The 18780-nt window shown below is 42.6% G+C and overlaps 1 protein-coding gene across 1 annotated transcript in view; it reads left to right on the top strand.

The window, feature by feature from the left end:
* adamtsl2 (ADAMTS-like 2) overlaps nt 1-14245 on the top strand; it is a 48767-nt gene extending 34522 nt beyond the window's left edge. Inside the window, exons 9-19 of the mRNA XM_070964714.1 lie at nt 190-365; nt 1264-1567; nt 3065-3428; nt 4818-4921; nt 5432-5558; nt 5646-5859; nt 6718-6873; nt 10371-10541; nt 10932-11108; nt 11611-11755; nt 12797-14245. Of these exons, the coding sequence (XP_070820815.1) occupies nt 190-365; nt 1264-1567; nt 3065-3428; nt 4818-4921; nt 5432-5558; nt 5646-5859; nt 6718-6873; nt 10371-10541; nt 10932-11108; nt 11611-11755; nt 12797-12924 (2066 nt within the window). The 3' untranslated portion in view covers nt 12925-14245. The remainder of the gene's footprint in view (nt 1-189; nt 366-1263; nt 1568-3064; nt 3429-4817; nt 4922-5431; nt 5559-5645; nt 5860-6717; nt 6874-10370; nt 10542-10931; nt 11109-11610; nt 11756-12796) is intronic.
* Nucleotides 14246-18780: the final 4535 nt, after the last annotated feature.

Raw genomic sequence — 18780 nt, 5'->3', positions numbered from 1 at the left:
TTCCTACATGTGTATTAACACACACACACTCACAAAAGACAAGTTTGCAACAATGAACTCTTTCAAATTTTAATGTCTACTTCTAACTTGATAGAGAAAATGCAGGAACTTTTCTGACTGAAACCAGAGTTTGCTGTTTCCAGTGTGTTTGGCACCTCTCAGAGTTTTCCCATTTATCTTGTTCTCCAGCTGTGACCGACCAGGCGGGCAACTTCTTCTTTAATGGGGCCTACAAGGTGGACAGTCCCCAGAACTTCCACGCAGCAGGAACTGTTTTCAAGTACCGCCGGCCCATGGACGTGTACGAGACCGGGATCGAGTACATTGTCGCCAAAGGTCCCATTGACCAGGCCATCAATATTCTGGTACAGCCCACCTTCTTCCATCAACATCTCTCACTTGAATTCCTCCTCCACACTCACCTGTAACTATTCAATAGAGTGTGTGCATGTTATGTCCTCATACATGCAGTGACCACAGCAACTCACCACAACAACCCTGAACTTACTAAAGGTCACTTTGAGTAAGACCGTTGACGCATTTATTAATTTTTTTGGTGGAGTCTGCAGTGGAGACTGCCAGCACTTGCAGCAACAAAAAGCTCAGAATGTTTCCTGGCAACAAGATGCTGTGATGTTGCTGCAGCTCAGGCCCTGCAGAACATCAGAGATGCCCAAAATGTGTGTATCGTCTCCTTTTTAAGAGTGCTTGCCAAGTGTCTAAGATGTAAATGTAACACAGACTTAATCGTGAGTCTGTGTCTTGGGTTGATTGAGTACATGCCTTGTGTTCCAACAGTGGCCCTAAATCCCAAACAGTGCCATGTCACAGGCTAGGTTTGATATAACTCTGCAGGATGCTGGAGTGCAGAGATCCACCTGGATGCTTGTTGTAGTTCCACTTGTTCATCTCTGCTAACAATGTGTTTTTGACATCAGGTTTTTACCACGTAAAATGTCACAGACTTCACTCTTGTTTTGGTCCTAAAGAGTTTCATGTTAACCCCCTAAATTATAAGTTCTCATGTAGTTATCTGTAAAGCTGTCTCAGACTCACCTATTAGAGCTGATTGTGTAAAGCGCATCAAGCTAAGCTCCATACACATGTACATAATGCAACAACCTGCAGTCAATACTGCAAGTCCAATGATACACTGCTTATTGTCATCATAATAATAACAATATGCTCACATCTCTCTTTCTTTTGTTCTTAAACCTGTATAAACTAACGTGCCCTTGACTTAACTGTCCTTTCAACACTCAGGTGTGGAACCAGAACGGCCGTACACCGTACATCACATACGAATACACCGTCCTCCGAGACTCCCTGCCACCTGTCCCACCTCCCCCTGTCTACACCGGATCAGACACCTCAGCTGGAGAGGTTTCTGTGGAGGTGGGGGGTCTGCTAGCCCCTAACAGCAGTATTTACGACCAGGCAGCCCCTGATGGCCAGTTGGAGCCAGGAGGTGCAGATGGCCAGAAGGGCCAAGAGACCAACGAGGTGTATGAGGAAACAGCGACCATTGACTGTAACCAGGATGGAGCAGTGGCCCCAAAATATCCAGGTAGGGACTGTTTCTAACACTTTTGATCTGTTTGTGATGTAGGTTTGGCATTTTTGTTAACATGATGACAATAATATAATACTGATGTACACAGTGAAGATTGGTGCTGCCAGATAACAGTAGGAAAGTGTAACAGTTTGATTCCCTTCTTTGCCCTTGGTGTCTCTTTGTACTGAAAATTTTGTTACTTATCAGTTGACATATGTATATATATATATCCATCCATCCATTTTCTATGCCGCTTATCCCTTTCGGGGTCGCGGGGGGGCCGGAGCCTATCTCAGCTGTCAACGGGCGAGAGGCGGGGTACACCCTGGACCGGTCGCCAGCCGATCGCAGGGCATATACACAAAACCATCCACACTCACACTCACACCTAGGGGCAATTTAGAGTCACCAATCAACCTAATGAGCATGTTTTTGGTCTGTGGGAGGAAGCGGGAGTGCCCGGAGAGATCCCACGCATGCACAGGAAGAACATGCAAACTTCGCACAGAAAGGCCCGACCTGGGAATCGACCCTGCGACCTTCTTGCTGTGAGCTGAATGCAAGAGAAAGTAAGATAGCGAATAAATCAGAAGGTGGTTCAGTGGCCCATTGGCAGAGGAGACAAAATAGGTCAGATTTTACAGCTGATCCTCCTTCTCGCTCTCCTTCTGTGTGTCTGTGAGATGGCACTTTGGAGCTCTACATTATTCATGGTACAGACACATAAAGAGGATCAGCGGCAGATGAAAAATTCAGAGTTTGGTGGTGTTTTTCCCCTGTTGAAAATGGCTGCATCACAAACATGAGTGGTAATGGCCTTCTTGCGGGCTCTCAGCTCGCTGAGCTGACTGTTGAGTCCATTACACCACCGCTGTGGGTGGTGAGATGCGATGGAGAGGTGGTTGAAAGGCTCACCATACACTTTCCGCACAGGCTGACGTCTACTGACCAGATACTGAGCACTCAGTCCAAGAGTTTGGACTGAGTTTATCTTTTTGCTTCTGTTTTCATTTCCACTGATATTTTTAATTCACTCTGTGTTTTTGAAATTTCCAGCAAAAATTGTAATATTTACTTTAATGCATATAAAGCTGTCCAAAAACACAACTAACAACAGAGTCTTCTGAATGGCTGTTGTATTGGATTGCAAACATAATACAAGTGTTCTTAAAGTGATGCCTTAGCATATGTTAAAATGTGGAATATCAACATCAGACATCTTAAGCTACACAGAAATAGGAAGCATTGACCAGTGGGGAGCTGTAAAAAGTTGGGATAAACACTCTTTGATGCAGAGGTGTGACACCTGAGAAAAAATTTGGTTGTGTTGATTCCCACAGGAACCAAATACGGACCAGGCAACAGCTGCAAAGTTTTCCAATCCAAGCTGAATATGAAATTATGTTCTCAAGTGCAAACATGACCAAAAGCTACATCACAGATTGTACTTGTAAGATAAATCAGTTTGCTCTCCAGGCATAGCTGAATTTTTCCACTTTGATCCATCAGAGGGAAACAGCAGTCATACAGGCAGTACTGCCAACCCTGCCCCTGCTGGTGGGCCTCTGGATATGGGGCCAGACTCCCGAAACCTCATCTGGAGGGTCTTGCTGGATGGCCGGATCAGCCCAGATGACCTGCTCATCAACATCTCAACCAATCAGTTTCTGACAGAGGGAGGTAGTTTGTTCTTGTCAGAGGTGGGACCAGCAGAGGTGGACCTGAGCAGCCTGGAGCAAGACGGCCAGTTTGGTCTCAATGACACGCTGGAATTTACTCTGGGCCGCAAGCGCAACGACAGCAGCGACAGTTCCTACCAGAACAAAACAGTGCAGAGCGGTGGGAGGACCTCCAGCCGCTCCAACAGAACCAGGTAATCTAAAAGAAACCAGGTGATCCAACACAGCACAGGTAGAAATTGGATTAACTACAGCAGAGGTCCTCTCTTCACAGCTTCAGTCAGGTTAGGGCTGACAGAAAGCTGTTTCCCCTTTAGGCTGGATTAAGACTGGACTGAATGTTTTCAGGTTAAGGTCACACTGAGCCTCAATGTTCAGATGTTGTCAAGCCCCTGGGTCTGCTGCTGGCTGAGGGAAATATGCTGCAGGCTGTGCAAGAAGCAGGCTAACCTGCGTAGACACTTGCTCTCCTCTGAAGACATCCTCAGAGACACGTAGCCAGAGGAAGTGGCAGGGACGGAGTCAAGCAGACAGACAGGTTGTAAAGCAGTTAGACCATAGTAGATACGTGGAGCAAGGCAGTTGGGCAGACAGACAGTTAAGCAATTAGGCAGGCGGACTGATGAACAGGTGGGTAGACAGGCAGACGGAAAGGTAGTAAAGCAGTGAGACAGGTAGTCTAAAAGGCAGATAATCAATTAGATAGATTGACAGTAAAGCAAATAAACAGATACACAGACAGGTAGGTAGATATACAAGGAGTAAGGTAGTTAGACCGTTAGATATACAGGCTGTAGGGCAGGCAGACAGGTAGACCTGGCAGGTTTTGCATTCATCATATTCATAATTCTTGTTGGCTTCCCAGCCCTGCGTCCAAACACGGCTTTACCAGTTCTGCAGCCAGCAGCTATAAAACACACGATGACACGCCCTTTCCTCTGAGAGACAGAGAGAGGAGAGGAAACGAGGAGAGCAGAGGAGCTCAGAGGGGGCGGGGGGGAATACAGCCACACAGAAACAAATAATTAAAGGTATTCGCAGGAAAAGTGAAAAATATGATGCAAAGGGGGAAAGTGTGCTGTCAGAATGTAGTTACCTTTGGGGAGAAAATAATGTGCAGGAATCAGTCTGGCTTACATGGAGGGATGCCGGCGAGGTATAACTCAAAGTGCCTGTGACTTTCAAATAAATGTCTGGCGGCTGGCGGAGGTGGAGGGAACAACCGGTGTTATGACAAGAATGTGCACATGACTTTTATGTGATGTGATGAAAAAACAAAGTGCGTCTGCCAGGATGCAGGCTGTGAATCAGCTGTCACACTGTGGCTGTCTGAGGCCCAGGAGACAGTCTCAATGTGAGTGTGTGTGTGTGTGTGTGTGTTTCATCTATATGACTGGGTATCCTTAAATGTCCTCTAAAGCATATTTCTCTCAAAATATTTGTATGTTGAACTACTCCTGCAGTATAATCCACGTCTGCACTGACAAGAATATGGCTATATATTTGCGTGACATATGTGTGTATGTGTGTGTGTGTGTGTGTGTGTGTGTGTGTGTGTGTGTGTGTGTGTGTGTGGGTAACAGAGGAAATCAAAGGATCTACCAGAAGAACCTGAAGCTAAGTGCTGCTGACATGTACCGCTGGAAACTTTCCTCTCAGGAGCCCTGCAGCATGACCTGCTCTATAGGTGCATGCACACATATACACATATGCACACATATGCACACACACACACACACACACACACATATGCACACACACACACACACACACACACACACACACACACACACACACACACACACACACACACACACACACACACACTAATGATCCATGGGAATTTTCATAGCCCCACCTGTAATCACTGTCTTAAAAACAGATAAAGGATCTGCTCACACATCCACACATATTTCTGTGCACTGTAGGACTTGATTGAGCGGTTGAGCCTTTCATTTTCATCAAATTGTGAATAATACCATTACTACTGACTGTGTTCAGTCTAATTGGAATAATAACCTTAATTTACATGGTATTTTTTAAACAAGGTGCAGTGCTTGTGAGTGTTTGTGTTTAATTTCATAATAGCATCATCTTTCATATAAAGCACATCAAGTTTTCTTTTCTTGTGTTTGAAATGTTCTGTATAAATACATTTTCCTTGCCTTTAGCTTATTGTTTGTTGCTCACAATCCAGGAGTGTCAAAGTCCTTCGTCACATGTATTCGTTATGATGGCGTCGAGGTCCATGATATGTACTGTGACGCTCTGACACGACCAGAGCCGGTCCACGACTTCTGTATTGGGAGAGAATGTCAGCCCAGGTACAAACCACTGAAAACATTTGTTGGGACCAGAAATGATTCACACTGCCTAATGGGACATTGTGCAACCTATTTTTTGTCTTTAAGATGGGAAGCAAGCAGCTGGAGTGAGTGCTCAAGGACCTGTGGGGAGGGTTTCCAGTTTCGTCAAGTTCGCTGTTGGAAGATGCTGTCGCCGGGCCTGGACAGCTCGGTCTACAGTGACCTCTGCACCTTGGCCGACCTGGAGAGACCTGTGGAGAGACGACCCTGCAAGAGCCCCGCCTGCGGCCCACAGTGGGAGGTGGCTGAGTGGACCGAGGTCTGTAATAATTTCCCCTGCTGAGAATAAAACTTTCAAATCATAAGAGCAAGTAAACAAATAGAGGAGCTGTGTGTTTCACATCTTCACTTCTGATCAGTTTTTAGTTTTCTACCTCTCTCTCTCTTTGCAGCCCATTTAAGTAAATGCATTTTTCTGTTGCTGGTTACTCACCTTTTTTTCTTTGTTTTAATTCCATCATTCGGAGGGACTGTTTTGCAGTGTAGACAGCTCTCTCTTGCTCCTGTCAGGCACAGGTTTAGCAGCTGTCTGTTGCAGTCTTGTGGTCTGATTGTGGTCTCTGATGGATTCTCCAGAGACACTTACCAGACACCAAAGAAACCTTGATGTGATTTGAGCCACTGGGGTTTGAAAAACACAGAAAAATGAGTGAAATGTACAACTGATCATTCCTTCTCTTTGGAGCAATGCAGTGTTTAAACAGCTCTATATTCAGATGGGATCAGCTGTGAACTTCAAACCAGGTCGCACATTACCATAGCTGTAATGCTTGAATTGAGCAGCGAAGTTAGTTAGGCAGCAAGGCAACAATAAATATTAATCTTAAATGTATCAAAAGGTAGCTGTCTTTCAGGGCAGCAACATCAGTCCATGCTGTAAAAGCTTCCATGTCAACCTATGGACCTGTCTAGTTGTCAATCACCAAATGACCCTGGACAATCCCTCAAAGTTAATCATTAACCCTTGAGATTCTCAAGATCTTTTCAGACTCTTTAAAAGCAAAACTTTTCACCTGCTTCACCTTCAGGCATCTAATGCTGTGTTTATTTCATTTAAAAAAAAAGTGTTGGTGATAAGAAGCTTGAATGCGTCTCTGTATGCCTCTCTTTGATCCAGTGTCCTGCTAAATGTGGCCGCAAAGCCCAGGTGACCCGCGATGTCCGCTGCTCTGATGAGACCAGACCATGTGACCCAATGACCAAACCACCAAACATCAAAAACTGTACCGGTCCGCCCTGTGAACGCCACTGGACTGTGTCCGAGTGGGGGCCCGTGAGTGTCTTTACTCTCAATATACACAGCACTGCATGCCTGTGTCCTTGAATGACTTTAACATATACAGTATGACAATATATGTGTGTTCTGTATTTTATCACCATTAGCTGGTACCAGGGTCCAGCAGTACCCTGTAGGGTACAATGTTTTTGAGCTTGAGTGTTATTACAAAAGAACAGCTTGCCTGTCTCAGCTGTTTTTCCTTCAGTGAAAAACTGATGTGCCACAGTGTGAATTTATGGTTTGTATTGTGTTGCACAGACAAGTGTACTTCCTAATGTTCCATTCAAAGTCTGGAAACTCACAGGTCTAATTTACGACCATGGAGTCCAACCAAGCACAAACGTGGATGGATGTGAGATTTTCTTTGCACAAAGTAACATATTATTCCCCATGCAACAGCTAATGTTACGTCAGTAATATTTATGACCATTTAGAAAATGTCTAACTGTGAGCATGTGTACCTTTGCATGTTTAATATACTCTGCTTTACTGTTTTATTATATTCACAAGTGCAATCCAGCAGAACCAATTTAATCAATAAATCAGAAGGTGTACATTTATAGGATCAAGCAACACAACTACCAACATCCTCAAAAATAAATAACATTTTGAATAAAAAAAAGAAAGATTATACCTAAATGAGTGCATTGGTACTCCTTTGGGTAATGTGTGCATCAGTTTGATTTTACTTTTGATTGATTGCTTGATAGCTGATTTTAGTTTCTCCCAAATTATATAAGAAGAGAAAAGAAATTCAATCAGTCACACTTTATTCTTACTTTTTGCATATATCCAAGCAGTGTATTTTGGTTTTGAGAGAGAGAGAATCTCACAAAGTGAGTACACCCCTCACATTTTTGTTAATATTTTATTATATCTTTTCATGGGACAACACTGACGATATGACACTTTGATAGAATGTAAAGTAGTCAGTGTTCAGCTTGTATAACAGTGGAAATTTGCTGTTCCCTCAAAATAACTCAACACACAGACATTAATGTCTAAACTGCTGGCAACAAAAGTGAGTACACCCCTAAGTGAAAATGGCCAAATTGTGCCCATATTTTGTATGGCCACCATTATTTTCCAGAACTGCCTTAACTCTCTTGGGCATGGAGTTCACCAGAGTGTCACAGATCTTGCACTCTTCCCTGACGACATCGCAGAACTGGTGGATGATGACCTTGCACTCTTCCACCTTCCGTTTGAGGATGCCCCACAGATGCTCAATAGGGTTTAGGTCTGGAGACATGCTTGGCCAGTCCATCACCTTTACCCTCAGTTTCTTTAGCAAGGCAGTGGTCATCTAGAAGGTGTGTTTGGGGTTGTTATCATGTTGGAATACTGCCCTGCGGCCCAGTTTCCGAAGGGAGGGGATCATGCTCTGCTTCAGTATGTGACAGTACATGTTGGCATTCATGGTTCCCTCAATGAACTGTTGCTCCCCACAGCCAGCAGCACTCATGCAGCCCCAAACCATGACACTCCCACCACCATGCTTGACTGTAGGCAAGACACACTTGTCTTTGGACTCCTCAACCTGGTTGCCACCACACACGCTTGACACCATCTGAACCAAATACCTTATCTTGGTCTCATCGGACCACAGGACATGGTTCCAGTAATCCATGTCCTTAGTCTGCTTGTCTTCAGCAAACTGTTTGCGGGCTTTCTTGTGCATCATCTTTAGAAGAGGCTTCTTTCTGGGAGGACAGCCATGCAGACCAATTTGATACAGTGTGCGGCGTATGGTCTGAGCACTGACCGACTGACCCCCCACCCCTTTAACCTCTGCAGCAATGCTGGCAGCAGGCATACGTGTATTTTGAAGAGACAACCTCTGGATATGACACTGAGCACCTGCACTCAACTTCTTTGCTTGAGCATGGTGAAGCCTGTTCTGAGTCTAACCTGCCCTGTTAAACTGCTGTATGGTCTTGGCCACCATGCTGCAGCTCAGTTTCAGGGTGTTGGCAATCGTCTTATAGCCTAGGCTATCTTTATGTAGAGCAGCAATTCTTTTTTTCAGATCCTCAGACTCCGTTTACACTTAGGGAAAACGCAAATGTTTTCATGCGGTTTGGCCTCTCGTTTACACACAGAGTTTTTTGGTTTTTTTTTCACAGAAAACGATCATTTTTAAAAACTCCGGCCAAAGTGGAGATTTCTGAAAATTCGAAACGTCACAACATGCGACTGAATACTTAACGTCATGTGAGCGACCTATGTTTACACTCGCGCCCATAGGTTTGGCATAGTTATGATGCGCTCAACGGCGTATTTATCCGGGTTCATGTAAATGACAACATTTTTGAAAACGATGTTGTGTGCACGATGTTATTTTTGAAAACGGAGGGGCCAAAATATCCGTTTTCCAAAACACCCTGTTACGTGTAAACGGAGGGTTAGAGAGTTCTTTGCCGTGAGGCGTCATGTTGAGCTTCCAGTGACCAGTATGAGAGAGTGTGAGAGCGATAACACCAAATTTAACACACCTGCTCCCCGTTCACACCTGAGACCTTGTAACACTAAACACTAAACGAGTCACATGACACCGGGGAGGGAGAATGGCTCCCAATTAAGGGCACAATTTGGCCATTTTCACTTAGGGGTGTACTCACTTTTGTTGCCAGCGGTTTAGATATTATTGGCTGTTTGTTGAGTGATTTTGAGGGAACAGCAAATTTACGCTGTCATGCAAGCTGTACACTGACTACTTTACATTGTATCAAAGTGTCATATCTTCAGTGTTGTCGCATGAAAAGATATAATGAAATATTAACAAAAATGTGAGGGGTGTACTCACTTTGTGACATACTGTGTTTCTGAGAGGAGTGTTTCAAGCCTTTAGTTTCACTTTGAAATCACCATCAAGAGCAAGTACATGTGGTAGGGAACAAGCTTTAATAAATACAAAGCCAGGTGTGCCAGCTGAGAGGAGCATAGGTCTAAATGTTTGTCAAACAGAACATTATTTGAAATATTGTCAAAATCGTAATATGGAGAAGTGCAATATCCAAATCGCAGAAGCTGCAATTTTCTGAAAGTAAAATGTGTGACAAAGCAGCATTACAACGACGTGTTGTAGCGCTGCAGAGATGCACTGGCCTGCAAATCTTATAGCGTGTTTGTTTGGTACAGACCCCAACAAATGTCACATTATTATGATTTTGATGATTTTTTATGCAGCCGCTGGCTCAGAGGAATGATCGGACATCCTGCGATGTTATTGTAAATGAATGCGACTTGATTTTATCTGATGTGACGTGTGATTTTTCTTTTCCTCTGACGCGGTGTCATGTGACATCATGACATGTCACTTCACGTGAGGGTTCCTTTTTGTTTGATACGATGTGAGGTAACCTGACCTGACTTCATGTGACGGTGTTTGACTCTGAGCTTCATGACAAAACTTGGCAGGAGGAGACGGTGATGACTACAGGAAAGCTTCCTCTTCATCATCCATCATCCTGTTTTCCTCATTGTTGCAGTGCTCAGGGTCATGTGGCCAGGGGAAGATGGTGCGTCATGTGTACTGCAAGGCTCCAGAGGGTCGCGTGGTTCCTGAGAGCCAGTGCTCTGCGGAGAACAAGCCGCTGGCCATCCACCCATGTGGGGAGAGAGACTGTGCTCCGCACTGGCTGAGCCAAGACTGGGAGAGGGTGAGGCCTTGTCACGGAGTGGAAATTAACTAATTAGCTGTTAATCAGTAGACTAGAAACAGTCAATGATTTGTTGATTGCCAAAAGATCAACAAATATTTTGACAACTGATTATTTGTTAAGTCATTTTATGTTTTATTGTTAATTGAAAATTGTGCTTTTCTGGAGTGTTTGTTGGACAAAACAAGCATTTTGTGGACATCATAAGGTCTGACATTAAACCATTATGGACGGTTCTAGTGTCCCATGATTACACTTTTCACTTTCCACATCAGCAAGAAAACACTTTGTTGGAAGAAACTTTGATATGTAGAAAGTTCCTTCAGTTGTCTTGAAGAGAATCAACAAAGTCAGCACTGAATAACACTAACGTCCTGTTTTCCTCTCTAGTGTAACACAACCTGCGGTCGTGGCATGAAGCAAAGGACTGTCCTGTGTGTCGGCATCAGCGGAGGAAAGTTCCAGAAGTTTGATAATGAGGCGTGCGGAGGCAGCGAGAAGCCCGAGGAGGAAACCACCTGCTTTGAGAGGCCGTGCTTCAAATGGTACACCACCCCCTGGTCTGAGGTGAGGCCAACATGGTACCTTCACACCTCTGACATGGAGAGTGGACGATAATGTGTTTCCTTATAGGACTCTGAGAGAAAACACACTGCTGTCATAGTTGCTCAATGCACGGAATGAATGCTGCACCTAAAACTTGTTTAAAGAATCATTAAATACTCACCAGCTTCATTCTTGAAAGATGGCTCTGAAAACTTCAGCTCCTTCATCAATTATAGTTAGCTTGGATTCACAGAAATTACAATATGTTTCAATGAGATCCAGCTAAACAGGGAAAAGTATTAAAGTATTATAACAAAGAAAATCACAAACAAACTCTACGTTTGTCTCTTTACATTGTAAAATACTTAGTCCCTCTCTCTTCTAACTTTGCATTCACACATCATTATTGTGTTTATTCAGACTGGATGTAGGACAGACAAATAAAATGTTTGACTACAGAGATATTTTCCAGTTCATCAGTGCTTCAACTCATGACTGTGTTTCTGCTCCTGTGTGTCCTCAGTGTACTAAGACGTGTGGTGTGGGTGTGAGGATGAGGGACGTGAAGTGTTACCAGGGCAGGGAGCTGGTCCGAGGCTGCGACCCCCTCACCAAACCGGTTGCCAAGCAGACCTGCACCCTGCAGCCGTGCCCCACTGAGCCCCCAGGTAACACCTCAGGAAACCTGCTGTTCTGCCTCCAGAGGCTTCCACGCACACACACACACACACACACACACACACACACATGCACACTGTTCATAGTGGAGTTTGTGAGTACAGAGTTAGCATGACCCATAGTCAAATTGGGAAATGAAATTATGTCTACTATGTTTACTTTTGGTATTTACCACACTGCCCTTACACAGTGTGTGCTGTTACACGCATTACGCATACAGCTGGGACATAACACGTCATCATAACATTGCGCCTTGAACTTTGACCCTCCATCTGCTGCAGTCTGTTGCACGAAGTTTGAAGTAAAAAGAAAAAGTAAACGATTTGAAATTGGTGCAAAGACGCTGTACACACCATGCTCTCAGTCACTATGACTGTGCAGAGGATTGTGGGTCGGAACATCCAGAAAAGCATGCTGGTTTGCAAAATTTGAGCGGATGCAATAGGACAGTCTGGTATTTTTGGCATTTGGTATACTATGTATTGGGACATTGTGGCAGACTAAATAGTATGATCATATGGATACTGGAACGCAACACATAGGACATAGGATGTGTTCAGGCACAGCATTGAGTGTAGGTCACCTGAGCTTTGACAGCCCTCAGATCCCAGCACATAATCAGTTACATGTGTGAAAAGAGAAAATACACAGAAACGCTTCAGGATGTGTTTACTCCATATAGCACAAGTGAAACACAAACTGTCTAAACACATGCATTAAACAGAATAGGAGTATATCTGTTCTGTCAGATGTGTGTGAGACGCAAAACTAAAAAACACACCTGAAACGGCTCCTGTGTCAACATACTGTAAGACCCAAGAAAAAAAAGTACTGCGATTTCCCTTTTAAATAGATAGCTTTCCTCTTTTGAATGACAACAAAGTCAGCTTTCACAAAGCTAACTGTCATAAACAAATAGTATTGTTTTGGTATCAAAGGTAGCCCCAGGTATCTTAAACTGGCTCTGGGTTTTCACTGAATCGCTCTGAAATCAATAACAAGAACTCCACCATGTGTGAAATGTGTCCCAGATGAGAGCTGCCAGGATCGCCCCTCCACCAACTGCCTGCTGGCTCTGAAGGTCAACCTGTGCAGCCACTGGTACTACAGCAAGGCCTGCTGCCACTCCTGCCGTGCCGTAAGACCTCCAACCTCCTAGTCCAGGACAGCGCGGCCTCTCTCCACCCCGACTTAAGCTCCAGCATGAGGAAAGAAATGGGTACATTTATGTACATGTGGTACTACAGTTACTGTGAACAAGCTTCCTCCAACTTGGATTTCCATGGTTCTGTCAGTTGGGTAGTAACAAATTATCTAAAATTATATCTTGGTATCAGACAAAAACAGTTTATTAGTGCTGTTGATGCAACATTAACTGCAATATTCACACTTTTGTCATTTATTTGCTCTTTTTCTAATTTCTTTTCCAGTGTCTTTTTCCAAACACAGAATGTAATGAGTTTCTGGTTTATTTGCAATAAATTTGGGAAAAAATGGGCAAACTTCTCTATTACTCAAAGTTCAGATTAGTTACTTCTTGTGTGAAGAGGGTTTCTATCATATTCAACATAACAGTGTGTTGACCTTTAAGTAAAATATGATATCACATTCAACAGCCTTTTGCCTCAAAACAGATCCAGGAAACATACAATACATTAAGTTATGAAAATAACTTTTTTTCTCTCTCTCTTCAAAGAAATCTTTTCCTGGTCATGTACAATATATCTCAAGTCCTCATGCGGGCCCTGAGCCCCATGTTGAGCCCCATAGCTGGCCCTCCCCTCACTCCTTCACACTATCATAGAATTCTCATTATTGTTTAAGTGCATCTTAATCATAAAGGCAGTTGTCATCAGCTGTTATTCATCTTCCTCTAACAACAGCCGACACCCAAATGGTCGTACAGACTTCCATCATCAGTTAGCAGCGTGCTCTTGACGTGTTCATGGCTGCAATGAAAAGATGTATTAAGTTATTTCTCAACAGGATATACTGCATGACTAGAATATTTAATACAGATACTGTTTATGAAATATTATTTAATTGTGTTTCAGTTTGGTGTCTGGCATGTAAAAAGTTTATATTTTCATTCCAGCACCTGCTGCCCGGCACCGTGCCGGTACACCTGCAGGATATGGAAACATATTTATTAGTCATAGCACATTTTCATTTATCGTGACACTCCTGATGCCAACCGATGGTTATTCATTGGGTCAATTGATGCCAGTTCTGGTCTGTGTGTGTGACAGAGGAGGAGAGTGTTAGTACAAACACAGAAAGAAACATTCCTGACACTTGAAGTATTGTTGAAGTGTATTCAGACATGTACATGTATGTCTCATTTTTAACTATTGTGTACTGTGTTTTTATATAACTGATACCTCTTTGTACAAAATTAAGTATGACAATTGTGTACTGTTGATAATAAACTGAAAACCTAATGATACTGACTTGTATTTCAATTAAATAACAGTTCAAATGAACATATTTGCCTCTGTCGTTTTAATATGAATTGTTATATTTATTCAGGGAACGTTAGTATAACATATTCCTCTTAAACATGAAAAGTTTAATGAGAAGAAAACAATAAAATTGGGTGAAGAGTCAGGAAAAGATGGTCTATTGAGAGTCATAAACTACATCATACACCCTCATACGCCTTCTTGACTTTTATAGTTTTAATTCACCTTTATTTAACCAGGATGGCCTCTTGAAATCTAAATCTCTTCGTCAAAAGAACACCTGACAAAATCGACACAAACTAACACAAAGACTATACACTAAAGAATGAGAGTAAGTGAGGAGTTGGAAGAAAAAAAAATCAAAAGGATTGATGCAGGCATAAGAGGAAAAATCCTAAAAGATGCGGTGGTTTGGTAAACTTTGGTTTTCTTGTGTGCTGTGTAGAGGTGTGGTTCTTTGTTCCCTGTGTTTCTTTGCTGGCAGAGGCTGGGTGTGGTTCTCCAGGTGGCTGGGAGCTCCAACACAGCTGGGACTCATCACAATCAGCACAGTATAAAGACTGTGGACTGCAGAGGACTCGTTGCCATGTACCCTCAACACAAGTAATTGCATCACCTGAGCTCTGTGTGTTCCAGCGTGTCTCTGAACTGCTCTCCACCTCAGTGCCTCATGCCTCACCTGCTGTTTTCAGGGCTTCCCAACTACGAGTTTCCTGTGTACCTGGAGTCTCCACTCATTGCTCATTCAATAAATTCCTATATCTACCCATACTCCCTGTCGGCATGTCTGCTGAGTCCAAATCCTACCTACCACACATGAAAAGAGGGAAGTGTATAAAAAGCACTGAAATCATGCCATGAAATAATCATTTTGGGGGACATTTTATGCCTCTTTTTAACAGCAACAGTAGAGAGATGACAGGAAATGAACCGAGGCTGTTACAGTCCAAATCACAGGCCACCTAAATCAACTGAGTTACACAAAAATCTGATATTCTGAAGTATTTCAAATTACTTGTGTCTCTTCACCCCAGTCTGATGGTCACCTACACAGCTGAAATCTCTTTATGCTCACTCACTTTTCCCTTTTCAAAAACAGTCCAGGGATTCAAACAGGCAACCTCACTGAAATGACCCTGAAAAAGACACCAAAGTGTTTTTTTCTGTAATTTAGGCTCCTACTGAGATTGGAGGTAGCGATGCTGAACATGTCATGGTAATTGTAGTGGTGATGGCAGCTTTGAATGCAGAAAAAACACCGATGACTGTAACCTGTGTATCCTCCTTCAGTGACCTCCACTCTCTTCCCTGAGGCTTCTGGTGTAAACAAGTCGACTTGTCTGATTTAATGAGGTTCGGAAATAAAAAGTGACAAAATAGAACAAAATCTGTCCAATATTCTGCACTGTTCTGCTTCAGATTTCCTCCAGGAGGCACAACACAGATACCAAACAGTTTTGCATCATTTTATTAACACTGTAAATGAGTGACTTTCACACGCAGAGCAGCTAGAGTAGATTCAGGTTTGCAGCTGACGCCCCCTGCTGGTCAGTGTGACACCATCGAACCTCTCATCTATTGACGTACACGATTATAGAAACACATCAACCACTGAAGCAGAGAGGAAACAAATGCAACAGTTTCAGTCTTCTCTAAGAAAAAAAAATTACATCAGAGTAATAAAGTGGTTCTGCACTCATTAAAAGAGCTTCAAAATAAGTGGAGAACATGCAGCTTCACCCTCAAAACAGCCTGCATGGATTCAACGGGATTGATTCTTTTATACCCCAATTTAAGACTCCCAGGATGTCCTTCCTCTTGGCTACATGCAAATTATAACCTGAATTATGGCTGCAAGATAAACCTGTTTCATCTTTAACATAAAATATTTAGGCCTAAAAGGTGGAGCTTGTTGTGGAGGTTGTGAGGAAACTCACGGCCTGGCACTGGAAGAATTGTATCTAGGAGGAGGTCAAACGTCAGCAGAAGCATGAATTTAGTATCCGAACATCGCAGTACACATCAAACTTTCCAGAGTTGAAAATAATTGAACATGTTACCTCGCTCAAATGTGTGTGTAGACTGTGTGCAGCATCATTTTTTGTATTTTAAGTCACAGACTGGAGAAGATTAATGAAGTGAACAGCTACAAAAAGGCTGGGACACTGTGTAGAACATAAATAAAACAGAATGTGATAATTTGCTAATCCTTTTTGATATGGACTCAATTAAAAACAGTGCGAAGACAATATATTTGAAGTCTTAGCTCATCAAAAATATATTGCTTATTCTGAATTTGATGCTGTAACACATTTCAAACAAGCTGGGACAGGAGCAACTAAAGACTGGGAAAGATGTGGAATGCTCCAAAAACACCTGTTTGGAACATTCAGCAGGTAAACAGGTTCATTGGTAACAGCTGATAGCATCATAATTGGGTAAGAAAGGGGCATTCTAGAAAAGCTCAGTCGTTCACAAGCGAGGATGGAACGAGGTTCACCATTTTGTGAACACATGATTGTATAAAGGATATTAGTACATGGGCTCAGGAACACTTTGTAAAGCTGCTGTTGGTAAACAGTTAATTTGCAGATGATTGCATTCTGTTTTTATTCATGTTGTGGCACCGACAACCAGGGGCGTGTTCAGGGGGGTTGGTGTGGGGTGGCCATCTCTGAAATCTGATTGGCCAACACAAGTGCCTAAAGTTTGATTGCCTATCTGGCCAGTGAGAGGCGGGACCTTAGTTCAATCAAACTGTCTGATGAGAATTTTTGAATGTTTATTGTTTTCTTTTGTATGTAGCCTTCTTTTGGAAGTATAATTTCTTTTTGAGGACTTACAGGAGGAAACTTATGGAAACTTTATATTGGCTGGTCAGGATAGTAACCTTTTAATAAAATATGTAAACACAGGTATGTAAGAAACTGTAATGTTAGTAATTAAAGTACACATGAGAAATGGTAAAGTGATGATTTCCTGTCCCAGTCAAAAATATCTGGACACACCACTTCCAACAACATCCTTCCTCTTTCGCTTTACCATGTTTACAGTTGAAGATTGCTATGTGCTCCTATTGGTCACTGTAACAGCACAAGAGAAGAGAAGGACACACAAGACACAAGAGAAGGCAACTGTGTTATGGCCCAAATCCACAGTACAAACTAATAACCATAGTACATTGTTTTAATATATAAGGAAAAACAAGAAAACAAACACAATTTGCAATTTTATACTGGCAGGAAATTCTAATATGTGCCATGGTCCTAAGGTTTTTTTAAGCCCATCCTCACCAGAAATATGGTCATATAGTTTGAGTGTGCAAGCAAGTTATTATGACTTATATTTACATCTATTGTTAGGCAGCAGCCTCTCGAAGGCTTAGCACTTATCACAGGAGCAAAAGAAGAAATCAGGTAGCATGGTATAAAGAGCAAAAAAAAAATGAATGTCTTCCAGAAATCACAGTCATTTGATCATTGAATGCTTCAGAAAAGCCCTTTAAAATGCAATTTATTTTCTGCACCGCAGCAAACAAAGAGGAGTTCACAGACTGAACCACACATACCGACTGCATCACCAGCTGCTCTCCACTGAATTATGATCAATACAGACAGAAAACCACAACTTTGTGCTGACAAATCGACACAAGTGAACGCAAACATGAGTCAAACTGAAGCTCCATGTCATGTCTGCATGGGAATGCCATTTTATTTCTATTCATTCACAAAGATTAAAACTATAACTACTTAAAATGACCATTTCGGATGATATCAATTCAATTTCTGTCATGATGTTGTTTCATTTGGTTTTTAAACTAACGGGGGAAATGCATATTCACTCATTTAAGTTGAATTCTTGGAAAGATTTTGTTTGTTTTTTCTATTTTTGATAAATTTCATAAGGTGTATACGTACATGTCCAGTCATTTCTCCATTAGCTCCACTAGAGTTATGCAAATGTATGGTCTTTACATGTATTTTTCAAGTCACTCGTCAAGATAAGGAAATGGTCAACCCACCACTTCATCAATTACCCTCCTGCTGACTCAGAAAACAGTTGGCCTCACAGGTTATGGCTGCCGCTGTGGGAACCCGTTCTGTGGACTTCACTGTTACTCTGACAGGCATAACTGTCCGTATGACTACAAAATTGAAGCCGCTGACAAGCTTCACAAAAAGAATCCTGTGGTTGTTGCTGACAAGAATCCAGAGACTATGAAGAGGACACTCAGTTTGACTTCGAATTCTGTGAGCAATCGACTTTGAAAACAGACTTGAGCCCAACCGTCTTCTTGAAAGACCTTTCAAGACCTCCTGGCCACCTGGATCTTCTCTACCAGTCATCTGCTAGCCAATGTACAGCCATTGGATAATTAACTAGATGACCTTCATGCCCGCATCAGTTTCGAAAGAGATATCAGAAACTGTGTCCTTTGTTTCACCAAAACTTGACTAAATCCTGGAATACCAGACAGGGCAACTCAACCAAGTGACTGTCTGAATACCAATCTGACAGAAGAGAGGACTCAAGAGGCAAGAGCGATGTGCTTT

Source organism: Chaetodon trifascialis, chromosome 6, assembly GCF_039877785.1.
Source record: "Chaetodon trifascialis isolate fChaTrf1 chromosome 6, fChaTrf1.hap1, whole genome shotgun sequence".
Lineage (NCBI taxonomy): Eukaryota > Metazoa > Chordata > Actinopteri > Chaetodontiformes > Chaetodontidae > Chaetodon > Chaetodon trifascialis.
This window is presented reverse-complemented; position numbering and strand designations above follow the sequence as displayed.